At 42.2% G+C, this 23,016-nt stretch overlaps 1 protein-coding gene and 1 pseudogene across 18 annotated transcripts in view; one reads left to right on the top strand and one right to left on the bottom strand.

The window, feature by feature from the left end:
• Positions 1 to 2,774: 2,774 nt before the first annotated feature.
• LOC116531687 lies at positions 2,775 to 2,905 on the bottom strand (annotated as a pseudogene).
• A 3,072-nt stretch (positions 2,906 to 5,977) lies between these two features.
• Positions 5,978 to 23,016, top strand: part of LOC116531564 (ankyrin repeat and KH domain-containing protein 1) — a 136,847-nt gene continuing 119,808 nt past the window's right edge. For 12 of the 18 annotated variants that reach the window (XM_032250422.1, XM_032250425.1, XM_032250427.1 and 9 more), the window contains exon 1: positions 7,277 to 7,713. In XM_032250422.1, the coding sequence (XP_032106313.1) occupies positions 7,426 to 7,713 (288 nt within the window). In that variant the 5' untranslated portion in view covers positions 7,277 to 7,425. Of the gene's footprint in view, positions 7,714 to 16,442; positions 16,536 to 23,016 lie in introns of all 18 variants that reach the window. The other 6 variants (XM_032250419.1, XM_032250420.1, XM_032250437.1 and 3 more) reach the window with 4 other exon arrangements.

Genomic DNA, 23,016 nt, shown 5'->3' on the forward strand with positions numbered 1-23,016 from the left:
TTTGGGTTTTTTTTTTTTTTTTTTTTTTTTTTTTGAGATGGAGTCTTACTCTGTTGCCCAGGCTGGAGTGCAGTGGCATGATCTTGGCTCACTGCAACCTCTGCCTCCCAGGTTCAAGGGATTCTCCTGCCTCAGCCTCAAAAGTAGCTGGGATTACAGCACCCCACAACCACGCCTAGCTAAGTTTCGTATTATTATTATTATTATTATTATTTTAGTAGAGACTGGGTTTCACTATGTTGGCCAGGCTGGTTTTGAACTCCTGACCTCAAATGATTCACCTGTCTCAGCTTTGCAAAGTGCTGGGATTACAGGCATGAGCCATTATGCCTGGCCTAAGACAAGTTTAGCTTTGAATAAACTTTCAAACTTTCTTCCAAAGTCGCTATACTGTTTTGCATTCTCACCAGCAATGAATGAGTTCTTGCTGCTCTGCCTTCTTGCCAGTAATTGGTATTGCCACTTATTTGGATTTAAGCCATTCCAATAGGTGGAAATAAAATTTTAAAGAAAGGATCTTGATGCATAATGTCACATTTTATCTTCAGAAAGTTTGTATAAATCTGGAGTTATTTTTGTTCCTATACTCTTTTGTTTCTCACATTTAATCAGGTGCGAAGGTTATACTGACTCTTTTTGTTGTTGTTGTCGAGACAAAGTCTCACTCCAGGCTGGCGAGTAGTGGTATGATCATAGTTCACTGCAGCCTTGACCTCCTGGGCTCAAGCAATCCTCCTTCCTCACCTCCTAAGTAGCTGGGACTACAGGTACACACCTCCATGCTTGGCTATTTTTTTTTTTTTTTAAATTTTTGGTAGCGATAGGGAGTCTTGCACTGTTTACTAGGCTGGTCTCAAACTCCTGGGCTCAAGTGATCCTCCTGCCTTGTTCCCCCAAAGTGCTGGGATTACAGGTATGAGCCACTGTACCTGGCCTTCATGATGATTACACTTATTGACAGTTTCTTTGTCTCCATTCTGACAGCCACTTCCCTAATCCAGGTCTTCATTATCTCACACCTGGGCAAATAGTTGCAGCAAGACTGCTTGTTTCCTACATGCCAGTATCTCCTTGTTCTAACCCAATTTACATAATTCAGGTAAAACAAAAAAAGTTTGTAATCTTCCTTTAACAATTTTTATCTTGATAACTTTGCTTTTCAATAACTATGGTGGGTGGCCTATTGAACCAAATTTATGTATTTATTTTCAGTTTTGTAGAGATGGGGGTCTTGTTATTTTGCCCAGGCTGGTCTCAAACTTTTGCAGTCAAGCAGTCCTCTGTGTTGGCCTCTCAAAGTGCTGGGATTACAAGTGTGAGCCACTGCTCCTGGCCTGAGAAGAATATTTAAAAACCTAGTAACATGGTTTGTATATGAGAGGAGGTCTAGGTATTTAGTGGGCAAAGTAAAAAGATCTTTTTCCTCATTTTATATTCATTTTATTCTTTTTTTCCATACGCCTGCTGTGTCAAATTGTTTTGTCCTGAACCATGTGAATTAACTATTCTTTTTTTTTTTTTTTTTTTTTTTTTTTTTTTTGAGACACAGTCTCACTCTGTTGCCTAGGCTGGAGTGCAGTGGCATGATCTCTGCTGACTGCAAACTCCATCTCCTGGGCTCAAGCAATTCTCCTGCCTTAGCCTTCCGGGTAGCTGGGATTACAGGCACCCACCACCATATCTGGCTAATTTTTGCAAACCATTAGATTTTTTAGAGTGAAATTACATGGTCTAAGAAACTAACAATATAGTTGGAGAAACCAGAAGACAAGTTTTAAATGTTTCCAACTCTTATAAGGGAGGAAGATATATTTGATGGTAGTCAGGGATAACTTCACCTAGGGTGCTGATTAGCAGATTTATGAGAAGGATATAATGGCTGAAGCATGTTTACCTCATTGATGAATTTCCTCTGCCTCGGAGGGTGCTATAAATCAATGTGATACAGTGGGAAGAGTGTGGGTTTTGGGATCAAGCAGCAATAAATTCAAATCCCAGCTTTTCTATATACTGGCCTTATAACCTTGGGCAAGTTATTTAATAATTTTCAAGTTTCAACTTCCTCATCTATAAAATGGGTAAAATCTGAATAGGATCATTATAAAGGTTAAATGACCTCCAAGCGCAACAAATATGTTGGTTTACTTCTTTCCTTATATAGATGGGCTGAACTGAGATGGACTGGCATATAAAAATTAAATGTCTTGAGAAAATGCAGGTTGCATGTGAAAGAACTTCATGTAGCTAAAGTCCCTGTGTCTATAATTTAGTTTGTTAGTCTTATGGGATTTGAAGCCTCTTATTATCTCAGAAGTTTTAGAAAACCTTGGACTAGCTGGGCACAGTGGCTTACATCTATAATTACAGCATTGTGGGAGGCCGAGGCGAGAGGACTGCTTGAGCCCACGGGTTAGAGGCCAGCAGCCTGAGCAACATAGGGAGACCCCCCGTCTCCACAGATAATTAAGAAAAAAAAATAGCCAGGCATGGTGTCCCACTCCCATGGTCGCAGCTATTTGGGAAGCTAAGGTGGGAGGATCACTTGAGCCAGAGAGGTCGAGGCTGCAGTGAGCAGGTGATGGCACCACTGCAGGCCAGCCCCGGTGAGAGTGAGACCCTGCCTCAAAAAATAAAATAACAAAATAAAAATCCTTTTGCTATACAGTTTCTATTTTTTTTTCTCCTTCTCAATCTGAAAGATGGTAAAACAGAGTGCTTTGAAACACATTATAAGTAGACTCTAAATATTCCCACTATCTTTTCTTTTCTTTTTTTCTTTATTCCATAGAGATTCAAAAATTGCCAAGGCTGACTGTATTTCAAGTCATCATGGCAGGGTATTGGGAAAAGTTTTCAATTAGCAATAATCACGCCTCTGGCTATAATAGTGCCACTGAGCAAATCTTCACTGCATTTCTGTGGGAAGACATTATATTCTAATAAACACATTTTAAAATAAAATTTGGGGCAGCCAGTCATCCAGGTTTTTAAAATCAGTGTATTACTTTAGTAGTAAATACCATCTTAAGGTTTATCAAAATCAAGGTTACACACTAACTCACAATAATACTTATTGATATTTTACATTGAATACATTGAGTATGATTTTTTTTTTTTTTTCTTTTTTGAGATGCAGTCTCATTCTATTGCCTAGGCTGGAGTGCAGTGGCATGATATTGGCTCACTGCAACCTCCTGCTAACATTCTCCTGCTTCAGCCTCTGAGTAGCTGGGATTGCAGGCCGGCACCACCACGCCTGAGTGATGTTTGTATTTATTTATTTGAGGCAGAGTCTCGCTCTGTTGCCTAGGCTGGAGTGCAGTGGAGTGATCTTGGCTCACTGCAGCCTCTGCCTGGTGATTCTCCTGAGTCTCCTGCCTCAGCCTCCTGAGTAGCTGGGATTACAGGTGTGCACCAACACGCCCAGCTAATTTTTGTATTTTTAGTAGAGATGGGGTTTCACCATGATGGCCAGGCTGGTCTTGAACTCTTGACCTCAAGTGATCTGCCCACCTTGACCTCCCAAAGTGCTGGGATTACAGGCCTGAGCCACCACACCCGGCCTGAGTTTTCAAATTTTAAAACCATAGGAATGTAGTACATATGGCACTATTAAATCACTTTTGAGACAGTTTTACTCTTGTTGCCCAGGCTGAAGTGCCATTATGTGATCTCGGCTCACTGCAACCTCTGCCTCCCAGGTGCAAGCGATTATCCTGCCTCAGCCTCACAAGTAGCTGGGATTACAGGCCCCTATCACCACACCTGACTAATTGTTTGTATTTTTAGTAGAGATGGGGTTTCATCATGTTGGCCAGGCTGGTCTTCTTACCTGCCTTGGCCTCCCATAGTGCTGGGATTACAGGTGTGAGCCACCGCACCCAGCCATTAAATCACATTTAGTAAAGACTCTATATAGCAGTCCCCCAAATCTAGGAGACTTGGAATTCCTAATTCCAGTACTGACAAACTACTGACAAATATCTCAGGTAAAGGTCCTGGTGAAACAAAGATTATTGCTAAATCACATTTCTTTAGCTATACTCAGGGTTGGTTGCTAGGCACTGAATAAAGAGTGTTTTCTTTCCTCTCAAATAAATTGAGAAAAATGTATATATCCAGATTTCCTTTCCCTGGGTCCTTGAGAGTCATTGCATTTGCTTAAAAAATTTAATGAGTTTGTTCAGGGAGTTGCATCAGAAATTATTTTTGTATCAGTAGTAAGAATGACAAGTAGTTCCTTTGTAATGCTGTGCCAGTCAATACCTGTTTTTGCCTAAGGATGTATCCATACCAATTCAGGATAATCCAGCTTTGAAGTGGGTTGGGCAGTTCTAGGTTTCTTTTGTTGGTGTTATTAGTTTGGGTTGTGACCTAGTCACACATGCCTTGAAAACTTAACAGCACTGATGATATAGGCTAATTAAATTCCACAAATGCGAACTAAAGCCAGTGTACATAGCATTTACATCAGAATAGTTCTCTAGAATAGGTAAAAGACTTTTTTTTTTTTTTTTTAACATTTTCTACAACCTAATTATTGTCTAGGAAGAAATTTAACTAACATGTTTTGCTCATTGAAAACACTAACCTTTACATGTGAAATGTCAAAATAAGCAATTACCAAGCCAAAGAAATGTTTCTGATCTTCAAAATGTTTTTAAAATAAATGTTTGGAAGAATCAATTTTTAAAATCATTTAAAAAATCATTATATTCTTATGGAATTTTCAGATCCCAGTTTAAGGATAATGAAATATTAAATATTGCACAGTCAAGATATATAAAGCCCTTGTTAAAGCTGTAAGAGAGAAGAAAATGACAATTTTTTATTATTTTTATTTTTTGAGACAGAGTCTCGCTCTGTCACCAGGATGGAGTGCAGTGGCACCATCTCAGCTCACTGCAACCTCCGCCTCCTGGGTTCAAGCGATCCTCGTGCCTCAGCCTCTTGAGTAGATGGCATTACAGGCACATGCCAGCACACCCAGCTAATTTTTGTATTTTTAGTAGAGATGGGATTTTATCATGTTGGCCAGGATGGTCTCAATCTCCTGAACTCGTGATCCCACTGCCTTGGCCTCCCAAAGTGCTGGGATTAAAGGCATGAGACACTGTACCCATCCAATTTTTTTTTTTTTTGATGCCAAACTCTGTTATCATATGGACATTCTCTGGGTCAAAGGACATTTTCCATACAAACCACCAGACTTCTTTTTTTCCTTTTTTGGTGGTCTCTGATTAAAGGATTAGTTGGAAACTAAAGTTGTTTTTTGTTTTTTTTTTTGAGACAGGGTACTGCTTTGTTGCTCAGGCTGGAGTTCAGTGGCACAATTTCGGCTCACTGCAACCTCCATATTTCAGGCTCAAGCAATCCTCCCACTTCAGCATCCTGAGTTGCTGGGATTACAGGTGTACACCACCACGCTGGGCTAATTTTTTTTTTTTTTTTTTTGGGGGGGGGGACACAGTCTTGCTCTGTTGCCCAATCTGGAGTGCAGTGTGATCTCAGCTCACTGCAACCTCTGCGCCTGGGTTCAAGCGATTCTCCTGCCTCAGCCTTCCCAGTGCTGGGATTACAGGCACGCACCACCACGTCCGGCTACTTTTTGCTCTTTTAGTAGAGGCAGGGTTTCACCATGTTGGCCAGGCTGGTCTCGAACTCCTGACCTCAAGTGATCCGCTCATCTCGGCCTCCCAAAGTGCTGAGATTACAGGCGTGAGCCACCGCACCAGGTTCTCCTGGGCATTTCTTAAACCCCCTCTTTATTGACAAAGGCGATAAAGACAAAGAGAGATGGATATAGGGAGGGAGGAAGGGAGAACTTAGAAGAGGGAAGACCACCGCAGCTAGCCTTGTTTTGCACCATACAGCTCTGATTAGAACTAGAATTAGTTGGGCTGGCAGGACCCAGGGGCAGGCAGAGAGTTCCTGAAGGAAAAGGAGGCAATAACTAGCAAAAGTGAGCAAGTTTTCCTGTAAGTTTGGGACTTTGCTAAGCGCCATGTTATCATCTAATTTATTCATAACATCGCAACGTGGAAGGTACTACTACTCCCATTACACAGAGGAGCGAGTTGAAAGTCACAAAAATAAAACAGCAAACGCGCTGAAGTCAGCCAGCAAATAACTGGCAGCAATCAGAACTTGAAACTGCCCCGGAGCACGCACTCTTCACCACCGGGTTCCACCCTGAGGTCGGATTCCGCGCGCTGTTCGCGGCATTCCCACCTTCCTACGTGGGACAGTTCCCGGTACTGAGGCTTGGCGCTGTCCAGCCCTCAGGCCCGCAGCTGTCCGCAGGCAGGAGAACGCAGCCCCACGGGGCTATCCCGCCCGAAGGCTGTATAACTGGGGCGCGTGGCCACGTCCCGGCACTCGGGCGGGTCGAGTCGCCTCAAGGCGGCCATCCCAAGCAGCTCCCCGGATCTCCTCAGACCCGCGCGCTGGGCTCAACTTGGAAAGGCGGAAGGCGCGAAGCGGGATGGGCCCTGCCCCTCGACTGTCCCCTCACCGCTCCCTGTCCCCTATTCCCTCCCAAACAGCCAGAGGCAAACAGGTTACGCATCTTCACCTGTCCCAGAGGTGGTGACCGCTCTAGTGACTGACGTTTTGCTCCTCCAACCGGGCAATGGCAGGAAGGTGGAGCCTCGCTAAGACTGATGGCTACCTTTCTCCAATCCCGGTACAGCTACTCTCTCGCCGTAGTCTCCGCGCCCAGTGGAGAGCTACAGGTAGGAGCCGCGTTACTTCGGCGCCTCTTGCATTCTTAACATACAAGTTTCACCAAGGGTAGGGTGAAGTCTACTCCAAATTTGACCGATTCTTGCGGGTCGTCACTTCAGCAATCATTTTATTCAGAAGTGGAAATTTCCCGGCCCTTTCCCGTCACCTCAGATGAGGGCGGGATGAATGATACTCTCACTGACCAATTGTCCCGCGCGACGTCCCGCGACAAAGTGACCGACACTTATGGCGCCAATGAATTCTCCCATTGTTCGGGGTCACTATGACTGATCACAAGGCGAACTAATCCACTTTAAGGTCGTGACGCGATAATCAGAGGGTTTGGCCAATAGACATAAGAAAAGACCGGAAGTCGGCTCGTAAGGGGTGGGAGGCGGGTGTTAGCAACCGCCTAGGCCTGCGCAGGTCAACGCAGCTTGGCGGCTGCAAGCCAGCGAGCGGCGCGTGACGAAGAGCCTGAGCGACGGGTCACTTTGACCAATGATCTGCAGCCGCCAGGAAGTTGCAGCCAGTGGCGAGTCGAGGGGGCGGGAGGCAGCAGGTTAGGCAGTGAGAAGTTAGTGGCGCTGCTGGGACGGGGTAAAGGAGACGCTTCTTCCTCCTGCTGCTCTTCTAGTTCCCGGGAATCAGCTGCGGCGGTGGCCGCGAGTGTCTCGGCACCGGCTCTGCGTGCGAACCATGCTGACTGATGGCGGAGGCGGCGGCACCTCCTTTGAGGAGGACCTGGACTCTGTGGCTCCGCGATCCGCCCCAGCTGGGGCCTCGGAGCCGCCTCCGCCGGGAGGGGTCGGTCTGGGGATCCGCACCGTGAGGCTCTTTGGGGAGGCCGGGCCAGCGCCGGGAGTCGGCGGCGGCGGCAGTGCAGGCGGAGGGGACGCGGCGCTGGATTTCAAGTTGGCGGCTGCAGTGCTGAGGACCGGGGGTGGAGGAGGTGCCTCTGGTAGTGACGAGGACGAAGTGTCCGAGGTAAGGCTCCGGGACCCTCGCCTCCCACACAATGTGAGGCATGAATTCTCTTTGGGTCAGCTCTGGGCTGGGGCCACCCTTCTTTTTCCCTGGGGGAGTCCTTCTGTGACAGCGGTCGGCTCCATGGCGGCGGTGGCCGCGGTGAGGGCCTAGTGAGCCCTCGGCTTACTCTTCAGCTCTAGCGGGACGGGTTCCCATCACCATCCGTGGACCCACAATAGGGAATCCTTTGGTCTCTGAGCTTCGCGCGGGAACGGGAACTCCTCAGGCTGCCTCCCGCCCACCCTGCTTTGGAGTTGGGTGGGGGCGGGGTCTTGCCAGAGTCCCTGCCCTTGGTACTGAGAGAGACACACAGAGACAGAGACAGAGCTGACGCAAAGATCGTTTCTCTTCTGAGCTTCTCCTCAGAGTTGAGGGGTTTGTTTATTTGTCTTCTGCCTTGTGTGTGTGTCTTAACTGTGTGCTTAAGGAGGGTTCTTATTTTCCCTCTTCAGTTTGAGACAGGTGAGTATTAGGGATCTCTCGGCTTTTGCCCTGAAAAATCACGTGACTCCTCCTTCTGGGACCTTTTGTGAAGTCAGACAGGAAAAGGAAGTTAAGTTCCAGGGCATCTCCGAGCTTCGGAATAGCCGGGTAGCTGAACTCGGAGGTTTTAGGCTTGGAGAAGATGAAGCAACCTCTGGACACCTTTTTGTTTTTGTTTTTGTTTGAGAAGGAGTTTCGCTTTTGTTGCCCAGGCTGGAGTACAATGGTGCGATCTCAGCTAACTGCAACCTCTGCCTCTCGGATTCAAGCGATTCTCTTGCCTCAACCTTCCGAGTAGTTGGGATTACAGGCATGCGCTACCACGCCCGGCTAATTTTTTATTTTTAATAGAGACGGGGTTTTACCATGTTGGTGAGGCTGGTCTCAAACTCCTGACCTCAGGTGATCCACCCGCCTCGGCCTCCCAAAGTGCTGAGATTACAGGCGTGAGCCACCGCACCAGGCCAGACACCTCTTCCTTGGCAGTGAAGTCCTTCATTTCTTTAACTCTTCTGTATGTACTCATGTGTACACATTTTTTGGTCTGAGCAACCTAGGATGGTAGGCATTATCTTCTTTTGGGCTCTGGGGAAAAGGGGGCAATATTTTCTTTTCTTTCTTTCTTTCTTTTTTTTTTCTTTTTAAGACGGAGTCTTGCTCTGTCACCAAGCTGGAGTGCAGTGGCGCGCGTGTCTCACTGCAACCTCCGCCTCCTAGGTTCAAGCGATTCCCATGCCTCAGCCTCTCGAGTAGCTGGGATTACAGACGCGTGCCACGACACCCGGCTAATTTTTTGTATTTTTAGTAGAGACGGGGTTTCACCATGTTCGCCAGGTTGGTTTCCATCTCCTGACCTTGTGATCTGAAGGGGTGGCATTTTATGTGTATATGTTTTTCTCTTGGCTGTGACTTGCATAGAGTACTGTACCGTGATTGTTTTAAGTGCTCAGAGTATTTCTTCTATTTTGGTTCTGAGGTGCCTGGTTTGTCACCTGTGACCAGTTATTTTAACCTCTGTTCTTGGTGTTAAAACACAGGAATTTCTCTGTGTGTACTTTCAATTCTGGCTCTTGGATTTGAGAGGAATAAGGAGAAATTATTTGTGAGTTGCAGAATGCAGTTAGTACATGTCTTATCATTCTAGGTCCGAACAGAGTTTTATATAGGATTTAAAACCTTAGTACATTCTGACCCTGACATTTTGCTTTAGGAAGAACAATGTGTGGGTTGTAAGGCAGGTAGTCCCTTGAATGTCTATATCTTTGGATTTCACTGTAAGGGAAATAACTTCTAAGCCAAGGTGAGGGAAAATGTTTTGTTTGAGTAGGCAGTTGTGGAAGAGACTCTGGAGCATCCCTACCCTTGGTCTTGTGGAAGGCTTATCCTTTCAGTGAGATGTGAGAGTTTAAGCTAGAACACAGTACTTTTTAGCTAGTAAATGAAGTGTAGGGGATATCCTTAGACTGAAAATTAGAGTTTTTCTTTCTTTGAAACTTGTAAATGAGAATCTGAAAGAGTTTGCTTTGGCTTGAATGTGGTAGAAGGAGGGTGTCCTTGATTTTCTTGACCATTTTTACATAATTGTCATAGGTGAGGTGAAAGGTCACTCATTTGCCTTTTTTAAATTACATTTAATTATTTTTTCTTTTTGAGACTGTTTCCCTCTTGTCACTCAGGCTGGAGTGCAGCAGTGTGATGTTGGCTCACTGCAACCTCTGCCTCCTGGGTTCAAGCAACTCTCCTACCTCAGCCTCCTGAGTAACTGGGATTCCAGGTGCCTGACACCATGCCTGGCTAATTTTTTTTTTGTATTTTTAGTAGAGGCAGGGTTTCACCATGTTGGCAAGGCTGGTCCCTAACTCCTGACCTCAGGTGATCATCTGCCTCAGCCTCCTAGAGTGCTGGGATTACAGGTGTCATCCACCATGCCCGGCCTTCGTTTTTTTTTTTTTTTTTTTTTTTTTTTTCCTAAGACAGCGTTTTGCTATGTTGTCCAGGCAGGCTAGCCTCAAACTCTTGGGCTCAAGTGGTCATATATTTCTCCCTCTCTCTCTGTGTATATTTATATACGTGTGTGTGTGTGTGTGTGTGTGTGTGTGTGTAAAATTTTATTTGGAGTCTTCATACCATGTGGTTAAAGCTATGGACAGAATCCATACCTTTTATTTTTCTGAAGATTATTGTATTGACATTTCCTACACCCGTTTAGTGATGGCTGTTGTTAGAAGAACACCATATTCTCCTGTTTACTTATGTTTTCTGTGCCTAAAAGGATTTAGATGTTAAGAGTACATATAGATCTCATTTTTGGAATGGAAGTTTCTAGGATACCCACTTTAGCCTAATCTAAGATGGTGCTTAGTGTGTATATAGATGCTTTCTTAATCTTGTAGATAGGAAATTTTTTTTGTCCTGTTTCTCCCATATCATATAGAGAGGAAATTCTTGGAGTGTCTAGTCTCTGTAGTATGTGTGGCAGAGTATATATAGCCTGTGCCTTTGTGAATGAAATGATCTGTTTTGGCCAAGCAAAAAATTTGCCTCTTCTTTTTCTGTTTGATAAGATGAGCTGTCTTCTTCTATATTATTGCCTTTGAATTTTCAGCGTGAAAAGGTAACAGTGTTCTTCAAAAAATACTCATGTAACTGGCATTTGATGAATAATACTAAAATCCTCAGTTTTATCTTTCCTAAATATTTTGTTTATTTTTATTTTTTTTTTTGAGACAGGGTCTCGCTTTATCACCTGGGCTGGAGTGCAGTGATGTGATCTTGGCTCACTGCAACCTCTGCCTCCTGGGTTGAAGTGATTCTCCTGCCTCAGCCTCCCGAGTAGCTGGGATTACAGGTGTCCACCACCATGCCCAGGTAATTTTTGTATTTTTGGTAGAGATGGGGTTCTGTCACGTTGGCCATGCTGGTCTCGAACTCCTGGCCTCAAGTGATCCTCCCACCTTGGCCTCCCAGAGTGCTGGGATTACAAGCAGGAGCTACCATGCCTGCCATTCATTTTTCCTAAATATTTTGAAACCGCCGGGCATGGTGGCTCACACTTGTTAATTCCAGCACTTTGGGAGGCCAAGGCTGGTGAATCACCTGAGGTCAGGAGTTAGAGACGAGCCTGGCCAACGTGGCAAAACTCTGTCTCTATTAAAACAAAAAATTAGTCAGGCTTGGTGGTGGGCGTCTGTAATTCCAACTACTCGGGGGCTAAGGCAGCAGAATTACTTGAACCCAGGAGGCAGAGGTTGCAGTGAGCTGAGATCGCCCCATTGCATTCCAGCCAGAGTGACAGAGCAAGACTCTGTCTAAAAAAAAAAAAAAAATTAAATTTAAAAAATTAAAATTTTAGAGCTAAGTACCTAGACATCCAGAAAGATGATGAATTGGTATGTAGTTTGGGAATGAAGTTTGTCTTGTTCTTCAAATGGAGCAGGATTAGGTGAGAAATAAGAAATTTGATCTAGTGTTTTTGCTCTAGAATTAGCTGGTCTTCTACGTTTTGTGTACAGAGGAGTAGACACTCTAAGGACCTATTTTATATTTAATATCAGAGCCAAGAGCAGAGAAAAAACAAGCTGCTCTTTCTTGCTGACCAAGCAAAGGAACTTTTGGTTAGAGAAAGGGACTCATGTCTTTCAGTACATTTTTTTTTTTTTTTTTTTTTTTTTTTTTTAGATGGAGTCTGGTGCCATTGCCCAGGCTGGCACGATCTCAGCTCACTACAACCTCTGCTTCCTGGGTTCAAGCAATTCTTCTGCCTCTCCCTCCAGAGTAGTGGGATTACAGGTGTGTGCCACCATGCCCAGCTAATTTTTGTATTTTTAGTAGAGATGGGGTTTCGCCATGTTGGCCAGGTTGGTCTTGAGCTCCTGGCCTCAAGTGATTCACCCTCCTTGGCCTCCCAAAGTGCCCAGCCATTTTTCAGTAAATTTTTAATATTAGAATTGTGCTGTGTTAGGGAATGCCACCATTTTGGCCTTAGGCTCTTATTATTTTATTTATTTATTTATTTATTTATTTATTTATATTTTTTGAGATAGAGTTTTGCTCTTGTTGCCCAGACTGGAGTGCAATGGTGCGATCTTGGCTCACTGCAGCCTCCATCTCCCCGGTTCAAGAAATTCTCTTGCCTCAGCCTCCCGAGTAGCTGGAATTACAGGCGCCTGCAACCATGCCTGGCTAATTTTTTTAGTAGAGATGGGGTTTCACCATGTTGGCCAGGCTGATCTCGAACTCCTGACCTCAGGTTATCTGCCTGCCTCAGTCTCCCATAGTGTTGGGGTTATAGGCGTGAGCCACCGTGCCCAGCCCTCTTGTTATTTTAAACATTGGGGTAAATACCTGTTTTGTATATTTTCAGACATTCTTGGCATGTTTCTTAGCTATCTACGGCCTTGATTAGAAGAGTCAGCACTGCATTGAATCTTATTGAGAAATGTATCCATGTTCAGAATAGAAGTCGGGTTAAAAATTTCTTAAAATCCACTTTAAAAAAATGGTTTTTATTTTTACTTTTTATTTATTTACTTATTTTTTTGAGATTAGTATTATAGGTGTGAGCTACCGCACCCAGCCTATTTTTATTTATTTATTTATGTTTAGAGATGGGCTTTCTATTTGTCACATAGGCTGGAATACAGTGGCACGATCATAGCTCACTGCAATCTCTGCCTCCTGGGTTCAAGCAATTCTCCTGCCTCAGCCTCCAGAGTAGCTGGGACTACAGGCCCGCGCCATCACACCCAGCTAATTTTTGTATTTTTTAGTAGAGACAGGGTTTCGCCATGTTGGTCAGGCTGGTCTCGATTTCTTGACCTTGTGATCCACCTGCCTTGGCCTCCCAAAGTGTTGGGATTACAGGCCTGAGCCACCACGCCCAGCTGAAAAACCAATTTATAAATGGTAATTTTAGAATTGTGGTCTTTTAATTTTTTTTTTTTGCAAATCAAAAGAAAAATACAGTTTCTAAAGAAGAGATTATGTGACCGCATGTTCTCACTTATAGGCGGGTGTTGAACAATGAGAACACGTGGACCCAGGGAAGGGAGCATCACACACTGGAGTCAGTTGGTGTGGGCTAGGGGAGGGACAGCAGTGGGTGGGGAGGGTTGGGGGGGGAGAAATGCCAGATATAGATGATGGGGGAATGGAGGCAGCAAACCACCTTGCCATGTATGTACCTGTGCAACAACCCTGCATGATCTGCACATGTAACCCAGAACCTAAGGTACAATTAAAAAAAAAAAAAGATTGTGTGAGACATATGATTTTTAATTTTTATCATAAGAATGAATGTATGTATATGTGTGACAGCTTCCTTTTAAAATTATTACAAAAGTGGCCAGGCACTGTGGCTCACGCCTATATAAATCTCAGCATTTTGGGAGGTTGAGGCGGATGGATCACCTGAGGTCAGGAGTTTGAGACCAGCCTGGCCAACATGGTGAAAGCCTATCTCTACTAAAAATATAAAAATTAGCTGGGCATGGTGGCATGCGCCTGTAATCCCAGCTACTTGGGAGACGGAGGCAGGAGAATAGCTTGAATCCGGGAGATGGAGACTGCAGTGAGCTGAGATCACACCACTGCACTCCAGTCTGAGTGACAGGGCAAGACTCCATCTCAAAAATTTTTTTAAAAATTAAAATTATTGCAAAAGTAATAGTCTCTTGTTGAAAAACTCAACAATATAGATAGTAGATATAAGGTGAAAAGTAAAAGTGCTTCTTCCCACTCCCATTAACCCTTCAAATTCTACCCTTCAAGGTAACCAATATTAAAATTTTTCTATTAGTAAATTTTCTAGGCCTATATTTCTATGTATATGTGTATATATGTTCATATACACATACTTTAAAAATATATTAAAGATCAAAAGCATAGCTTTATATCACACTGAGGTTTTTTTCTTGAGGTGTATTTACAGTTCTGTAAAGGCACACAGAAATTGTATTTAGCTCTGAAAATATAGCACAAGATTTGTAGGGATTCCTTTCTCCTGAAAAAAATTTTTTAATGTTAAAAGCAAAAGCCATACAGAAATCCCATCCTGATTTTCTCCAGTAGGTAAGGAGATGGGTCATATCCTTTAAGATTGCTTATGATCTATATATAATCTATTTTTAAATGTTTAATTAAAGTTTTTTTTTTTTACTATTATGTTTTTTGAGAGATGGGGGTCTCGCTTTTTTGCCTAGGCTGGCTGTTGTGCAGTGGCATGGTCATAACTCTCTATGGCCTCCAACTCCTGGGCTCAAGCAATCCTTATGCTTCAGCCTCCCAACTAGTCAGGAGTGCAGGGGACTATAGGTGTGCGCCACCATACCTGACTAATATGATCTATACTCTAGAGCAAGCTTTCTCAAGAGCAACATATAGACATTTTGCGAAAGAGAATTCTTTGTTGTGAGGGGCTCTCCTGTGCATTAGAAGTATCTCTGGCCTCTATCCACTAGATGCCAGTAGAACCCACCCAATTATGATAGCCAAAAATTGTTCAGACGTTGCCAAATGTCTCCTGGGGACAAAAATCACTCCTGGTTGAGAACCACTGGTCTAGAGGCCAGTCTTGTAAGGAATGGTAGTTTTGTTAAATACTCTGTATTCAAACTTCAGGTAAACAAGGTGAGTCACTGCTTTTAATAGCATCTCAGGGCTTACACTTATAACCTGAACAAGGGAGAAATAGAAAGTACCAAAAGGTTTACTATAAAACTAGCATGCACTGCTGTAAATTTTCTATGGTAAATTTATCATTTTGGGGAACTTTCACTTAAAATACATTATTTTTCAAAAAGTTCAATTGTCCATGAAAATGAAATTTTAAAATACTTTAATGGGGGCCAGGCACAGTGGCTCACACCTGTTGTAATCGCAGCACTTTGGGAGGCTGAAGTGGGTGCATCACAAGATCAGGAGATGTAGACCATCCTGGCCAACATGGTGAAACCCTGTCTCTACTAAAATACAAAAAATTAGCCAGGCGTGGTGGTGTGCACCTGTAGTCCCAGCTACTTGGGAGGCTGAGGCAGGGGAATTGCTTGAACCCAGGAGGCGGAGACTGCAGTGAGCCAATTGTGCCATTGCACTCCAGCCTGGCGACAGAGTGAGACTCCATCTCAAAAAAAAAACAAAAAAAAATTTATGAGGACTTCCAGTTTGTTCAAGGTAGAAATCATTTATTCCATAAATTATCATTTGTGGTGATAACATAGGAAATATAACTTTGTATTCTAGTGGGCAAATTTTGGAGACTTTGGAAATGTTTATTGAAGAAAAAGTTATATGTTATTACTGTAACAATTTTTTGTATATTGCACAGATACCAACCTTTCACAAGCTTCATTATGTAAAGCCTTAAGACTTTAGGTATAAAATGATGCATTGATAAGTATATTTATGTGAATGGTGGGGTTGATGCAGGGTATGGGTGGAAGAAAACTTTTTGGGAAACTTTAAGTATGAGAGGTTTTTGTTGTTGTTAGTACATTTTCAGTAGATAATTACATTCATATAGTTCATAAGTCAAAGTAATATAAGGGCAGATACAGTGAAGTCTCAGTCTCACCCCTGCTCCACATATCTTGCTCTTTATACTTTTAATGTATTATATAGCCTTTCAGAATTTCTTTATGAAAATACAACTATGTAAGAAAAAGAAAATACAACTATGTGTATTTTCCTTATTGTTACACAGACAGTAACATGCTACTCAGGTAAAATTTTTAAATGGTAAATTTGAGAGAGATTTAGACTTTTTTAAAAAATTAAAGTGATAAATCATGTTATGAATGAAGCATGGAGGTGAGTTTAAGCACGTTCCTTTCTGGGTCTGTTTGTTAGTAGAGTGCTGATTGACTAGATGAACTCAAAATGAGTTCTGGCCTTCTGATTTGATGATCACTAACATGAATAAAATGTGTTGCTTTAAAGAAAAGCAAAACAATTTTAAACAGTTTTAACCTTGAATTAGCAAGTAAACAAAATTAATGACAAATTTACCATTTGTTGTTTTGGCCAAATTTACTTTATCAGAACTAAAGTTGTAAGAAATGAAATCAATTCTTTTTTTAAACCCACTATAAATGAACTGTTTCAATGTATCTGTCTTCACAGACCTTATTGATTATATTTCCCTCTCCTGTTGCTTGTCTATAGAGTCATAGAATCTTGGTGATAATCCTATCTCATCTCATTTTTAGGTAACTGCTACCATTTATTGAATGCTTATTATATGCCAGTACCGTACTAGATACTTTCGTTATTTTATTTAATCGTTTCATCACCCCTTTGAGGTAGGTATTATCTACATTTTTATAGATGAATAAGTGTAGGCTCAGAGAAATGAAGTAATGAATCTAAAAAACAAAAAAAAAATGGTTAAAATGTTACATGGCTAGTGACTGGTACAGGTGGGATTTGAATGTGATACTGAATTCAGAGCCCATACTGTTGTTATTTTGCTTCTTCAAATTAAGAAATATGCAGTTTTTGGTTACCAAATGCTGTTTCTTAAATAGTTCCTGTTGAAGTTTGCACAGATGTAAAGTAAAATGGAGAAAATAAGCAGGGTGTAGTGAATTTCTATTGAAGCTATTTTTCCACTTTTTTCTATTTTGACAAATGCTGTTCCTACTTTTACAAAATGAATTTTAAAAATATCTGTACTTGACACAATATCAACTGGAAACTTCAGTCAGGATCCTGGATAAAACCCTCAGAAGTCTGGGAACTGCTGAGCTAAATAAATGACTTGCCCAGGATCACATAGTTAATGTGTAGCAGTCAAGACTAGAAAATAGGCCGTCTGATTCCCATTCTAGTTATCTTACCTTCTAGATTCCCCTTTCTTCTGATACTTTATACCAATGAGTTTGATTAGTTGCTTAGAAATGCCTGTTTTAAACTAGTTTATAATCCATAGTTTAACTTGTTGGAAAAGTTTTTTTTGGCTGGTTTTTTGTTGTTGTTTTTTGAGATGGAATCTCGCTCTGTTGCTCAGGCTGGAGGGCAGTGGCGTGATCTCAGCTCACTGCAACCTCTGTCTCCCGGGTTCAAGCAATTCTCTTGCCTCAGCCTCTGGAGTAGCTGGGATTATAGGCGCCTGCCACCACACCAGGCTATTGTTTTTAGTTACAAGATCTCATTATGTTGTCCAGCTGGTCTCAAACTCCTGGGCTCAAGTGATCTTCCTGCTGTGACCTCCCAAAGGGCTGAGATCACAGGCATGAGCTGCCACGCCCAGCCAGAAAAGTTTTATTTTATTTAATTAAATTACTGTCATGTGGATCAGTATAAGAGAGTGTACCACTAGAGTATAGGAGGAGCACTATTCTAAAGAAATTTTGTAATGAACTTAACTGGAAAGTTAAGGCCTTTCACTACTCATTTGAAAAGGATTAAGAAATAAAACTACTGAAATAGAAAGGCATATGCCCAGCTTTGCACCTTTGCCAATATGGGAAATATTTGTTTTATAATATTGTTATATTCTAATTATTTTGTAAAAATTGTAATCCGTGCTTTTCTATTGATAGTTAAAGACAGTAGATGGTTCCAGTGAGTAAAGATCAATTGACTTATGATGATTGACTAGTTTATCTTTTTTCCTGTCAAGTTTACCTAAACCAGGAAGAAAATTTGTATATAAAACTCTTTTTTATTTGTTGGACTGAAATTTAGCAACTATTTGTGAAAGAGCACATTTTGCTCTTCCTCTGCTACATACACTTCTGTTCTCACAAAATTTTCCCCTTACTAAATAGATACTGTTTTCAGTAGTAGAAAGGATTTTTTTTATGTAGATATCCCACTGTATCCTAGTGATTGATTCAACTGTATTAGTACGCAATTTTTATTTTTATTTTTATTTATTTTTATTTTTTATTTTATTTTTTATTTTTATTTTTATTTATTTATTTATTTTTGAGATGGAGTTTCGCTCTTGTTACCCAGGCTGGAGTGCAATGGCGCGATCTCGGCTCACTGCAACTTCCGCCTCCTGGGTTCAGGCAATTCTCCTGCCTCAGCCTCCTGAGTAGCTGGGATTACAGGCACGCACCACCATGCCCAGCTAATTTTTTGTATTTTTAGTAGAGATGGGGTTTCACCGTGTTGACCAGGATGGTCTCGATCTCTTGACCTCGTGATCCACCTGCCTCGGCCTCCCACAGTGCTGGGATTGCAGGCGTGAGCCACCGCGCAAGGCAGTATGCAATTTTGAAAAGAGAAAGGCAAGTATACCCCTAGAGATTACCCCTAAGAACTAAAGAGTTGAACAGTTTATTAAGTTGCCAAGGTAAGTTTGATATTCTTAAAAGTTTCCATTGAGAACAGTTTTTTAGATTTTGGTAAAATATTCGTAACATAGAATCTATCATTTTAATGATTTTTTTTTTGTTTTAAAATTGTGGTAAAATATGTATATATAACATAAACTTTATCATTTTTAACACATTTGTATTTTAACCACTGTGCACTTATATGAAATCTACAGTTCAGTGGCATTAAGTGTATTTACATTGTTATGCAACCTTCACCACCAGCCATCTCCAGAACTTTTTCATCTTCCAAACCGAAACTCTGTATGTGTTGAACAATAATTCTCCCATTCTTCTTCCCCCAATCCCTAGCAACTACCATTCTACATTTTGTCTCTATGAATTTTACTACTCATATAATTGGAACCCTGCAGTAATTGTCCTTCTGTGACTGGCTTTGTTCCCTTAGCATAATATCTTCAGGGTTAATCCAGTTGTTGCTTGTGTAAAAATTTCATTCTTTTTAAGTTAAATAATATTCAATTTGTGTGTGTGTGTGTGTGTGTGTGTGCACACACACACTCCCCATATTTTATTTATCTGTTCATCTGTTTTTTTTTTTTTTTTCTGTTTGTTTTGTTTTTTTTTTTTTGGAGGTGAAGTCTTGCTCTGTTGCCCAGGCTGGAGTGTAGTGGCACCATCTCGGCTCACTGCAACCTCCACCTCCCGGGTTCAAGCGATTCTCCTGCCTCAGCCTCCCGAGTAGCTGGGACTACAGGAGTGTGCCACCGTGCCTGGCTAATTTTTGTATTTTTAGTAGAGACGGGGTTTTGCCATGTTGGCCAGCCAGGCTGTCTCAAACTCCTGACCTCATGTGATCCACCCCGACTCTTCCTCCCAAAGTGCTGGGATTACAGGTGTGTGCCACTGTGCCCGGCCTATCTGTTCATCTATTGATGGACACTTGGATTGCTTCCACCTTTGGGCCATTATAAATAATGCTGTTATGAATATAGCTATACAAATATCTCTTTGAGGCCTGCATTCAGTTCTTTTAGGTTTATACCCAGAAACGGAATTGCTGGATCATATGGTAATTCTATTTTTAACTTTCTGAGCAACTATATCATTTGACATTCCTAGCAGCAGTGCATGAGGAAGGGTTCTAATTTCTCCATATTCTAGCCAACATTTATGTTTGTTTGTTTTTGATAATAGCCATTCTAATTGGTATGAAGTGATATCTCATTGTGGTTTTGATTTGTATTTCCCTAATGATTATTAGTGTTAAGCATCTTTTCATGTAAGATGGCGTATTGGCCATCTTTGCATCTTTGGAGAAATGTCTATTCAAATCCTTTCTACATTAAAAAAAACTGTTATTGCCAGTTAGGCACAGTGGCTCATGCCTGTAATCCCAGCACTTTGGGATGCTGAGGCAGGAGGATCACCTGAGCCCAGGAGTTAAAAACCAGCCTGGGCAATGTAGGAACTGTGTCTCTACAAAAAGAAAAAAATTAGCCAGGTGTGGTGGCGCATGCCTGTAGTCCCAGTGACTCAAGAGGTTGAGGTGGGAGGATCACTTGAGCCTGGGAGGTCAAGGCTGCAATGAGCTGTGACTGCCACTGTACTCCAGCCTGGATGACAAGAGTGAGACCCTGTCTCAAAAAAAAAAAAATTTGTTTTTTATTATTTAGTTGTAGGAATTCAATATATATTCTGAATATTAATCCCTTATCAGATACATAATTAACAAATATTTGCTGTCATTCTGTGGCTTGCCTTTTCATTCTGTTCCTATAGTGTCTGTTCATGAGCAAAAGTTTCTAATTTTGATGAAGTCTAATTTATTTTTTTTCTTTTGTTGTATGCTTATGATGTCATGAAATTATTGCTATATCCAATGTCATAAAGATTTTTTTCCTGTGTTTTCTTCTGAGCGTTTTATAGTCTAAGCTTTTAAATTTATGCCTTTGATACTTTTTTTTTTTTTTTTTTAGATGGAGTCTTGCTCTGTCGCCTAGGCTGGAGTGTAGTGATGCAATCTCCAGTCACTGTAACCTCCACCTCCCAGGTTCAAGCAATTCTCCTGCCTCAGCCTCCCAAGTAGCTGGGATTACAGGTGCATGCCACCAGGCCTGGCTAGTTTTTGTATTTTTAGTAGGGATGGGGTTTCACCATGTTGTCCAGGCCGGTCTTGAACTCCCGACGTCAAGTGATCCTCCTGCCTCTGCCTCCCAAGGTGCTGGGATTACAGGTCTGAGCCACCGCGCCCAGCCGCCTTTGATACATTTTGAGTTAATTTTTGTATATGGTATAAGGTGGAGGTCCAATTTCATGCTTTGCTTGTGGATATCCAATTTTTTGGCACCATTTGTTAAAGACCATTATTTTCCCATTGAATGGTCTTGGCACCCTTGTCAAAAATCACTTGACTATATGTGGGTGGGTTTACTTTCTTGACTCTCTGATCTATTCCATTGGTCTCTGTGTCTGTCCCTTTGCTACCATCGTCTTGATTACTGTAGCCTTGTAGTAGTAAGTTCTGAAATTAGGAAGTGTTAGTCCTTCAAATTTGTTTCTTTTTTTTTTTTTTGAGATGAAGTCTTGCTCTGTCTTTAGGCTGGAGTGCAGTGGCGCAATCTTGGCTCACTATAAGCTCCACCTCCCGGATTCAGGCAATTCTCCTGCCTCAGCCTCCTAAGTAGCTGGAACTACAGGCTCCTGCCACTACACACAGCTAACTCTTGTATTTTTAGTAGAGGCACGGTTTCACTGTGTTGGCCAGGATGATCTCGATCTCTTGACCTTGTGATCCTCCTGCCTGCTATCTTCTCTCTCTCTTTTTTTTTTTTTTTTTAGACGTCTGCCTCTGTTGACCAGGCTGGAGTACAGTGGTGCCATCATGGCTGGCTGTAGTTTCTCAACCTCTCAAGCAGTTCTCCCCCTAAGCCTTCCAAGTAGCTGGGACTACAGGTGGATACCACCATGCCCAGCTAATTTTTTGCTTTTTGTACAGACAAGGTCTCACCGTGTTGACCAGGCTGGTTTCAAGCTCTTGGCCTCTCAAAGTGCTGGAATTACAGGCATGAGCCACCACACCCGGTCTTGTCTTCACTTTCTTGTGTCATTTAAAGTTTTAAAATTTTGATGATGCCTTATTTATTTATTTATTAGATGTAGTCTTGCTCTGTCGCCAGGCTGGGGCACAGTGGCTTAATCTCGACTCACTGCAACCTCTGCCTTCCGGGTTCAGGTGATCTTCCTGCCTTAGCCTCCCAAGTAGCTGGGACTACAGGCACATGCCACCATGCCCGGCTAACTTTTGTATTTTTAGTAGAGACGGGGTTTCACCATGTTGGCCAGGATGGCCTTGATGTCTTGACCTTGTGATTCGCTCACCTCGGCCTCCCAAAGTGCTAGGATTATAGGCATGAGCCACCATGCCCGGCCTTATATTATCTTTGTTTTTTTTTTTTTGCTTGTGCTTGTGTTGTCATATCTAAGAAACCACTGGGTAATCCAAGATTACAAAGATTTATGATTTATGTCTGTTTTCTTCTGAGACTTGTATAGATTTTTCAGCATAATTTGTTGAAAAGACTATTTCTATACCCATTGAATTGTCTTGGCACCCTTTTCAAAAATCAGTAGGTGACATATGAGGGTTTATTTCTGGACTGTCTAGTCTATTCATTGATCTATATATCTCCCTATGCCAGTTACACACTGTCTTGATTACTATAGCTTTTTGAAGTTAAGTTTTGAAATGGGAAAGTATAAGTCTTCTGACTTTGTTATTTTTCATGGTTGTTTTGGTTATTCTGGGTTATTGGTTATATTCTTGTTCTGTTGATGTGGTCCTTAGGAGAGGTATAGTAGGAGGTTTTTAATATGATACAGAATTTGTGGTAATAAATGATTCAACCCCTCCACCCCCTGCTGAAACATTCTTGCTCTTGAAATTTCTGTCCCTCTATATGGGAGGAATTCATGTAATTTAAACCTGTGTTTTGCCAGACTGCTAGGAGAGCAAGTTGTGGTATCAGTGTTTTTCTTTTTTTTTTCCCATGCATCCCCTGACTTGCAAAGCCTAAGTATATGTTTGAGAAGAGATAAAACCAAGAAGAAGGAGATGGTTGGTTTGACAAGTTGTCATCTAAGTGGACTAGTCTCCAAGAAGAATATGGACAGAATTTCTTTTTCCAGGGCAATAAACAAATGGATAGTTGGAATAAAATATAAAACATGGCCGGGTGCGGTGGCTCAAGCCTGTAATCCCAGCACTGTGGGAGGCCGAGGCGGGTGGATCACGAGGTCAAGAGATCGAGACCATCCTGGTCAACATGGTGAAACCCCGTCTCTAATAAAAAATACAAAAAATTAGCTGGGCATGGTGGTGCGTGCCTGTAATCCCAGCTACTCAGGAGGCTGAGGCAGGAGAATTGCCTGAACCCGGGAGGCGGAGGTTGCGGTGAGCCGAGATCGTGCCATTGCACTCCAGCCTGGGTGACAA

Source organism: Sapajus apella, unplaced genomic scaffold (genome assembly GCF_009761245.1).
Source record: "Sapajus apella isolate SASKATOON/1434 unplaced genomic scaffold, GSC_monkey_1.0 scaffold71, whole genome shotgun sequence".
In the NCBI taxonomy this organism is placed as follows: domain Eukaryota; kingdom Metazoa; phylum Chordata; class Mammalia; order Primates; family Cebidae; genus Sapajus; species Sapajus apella.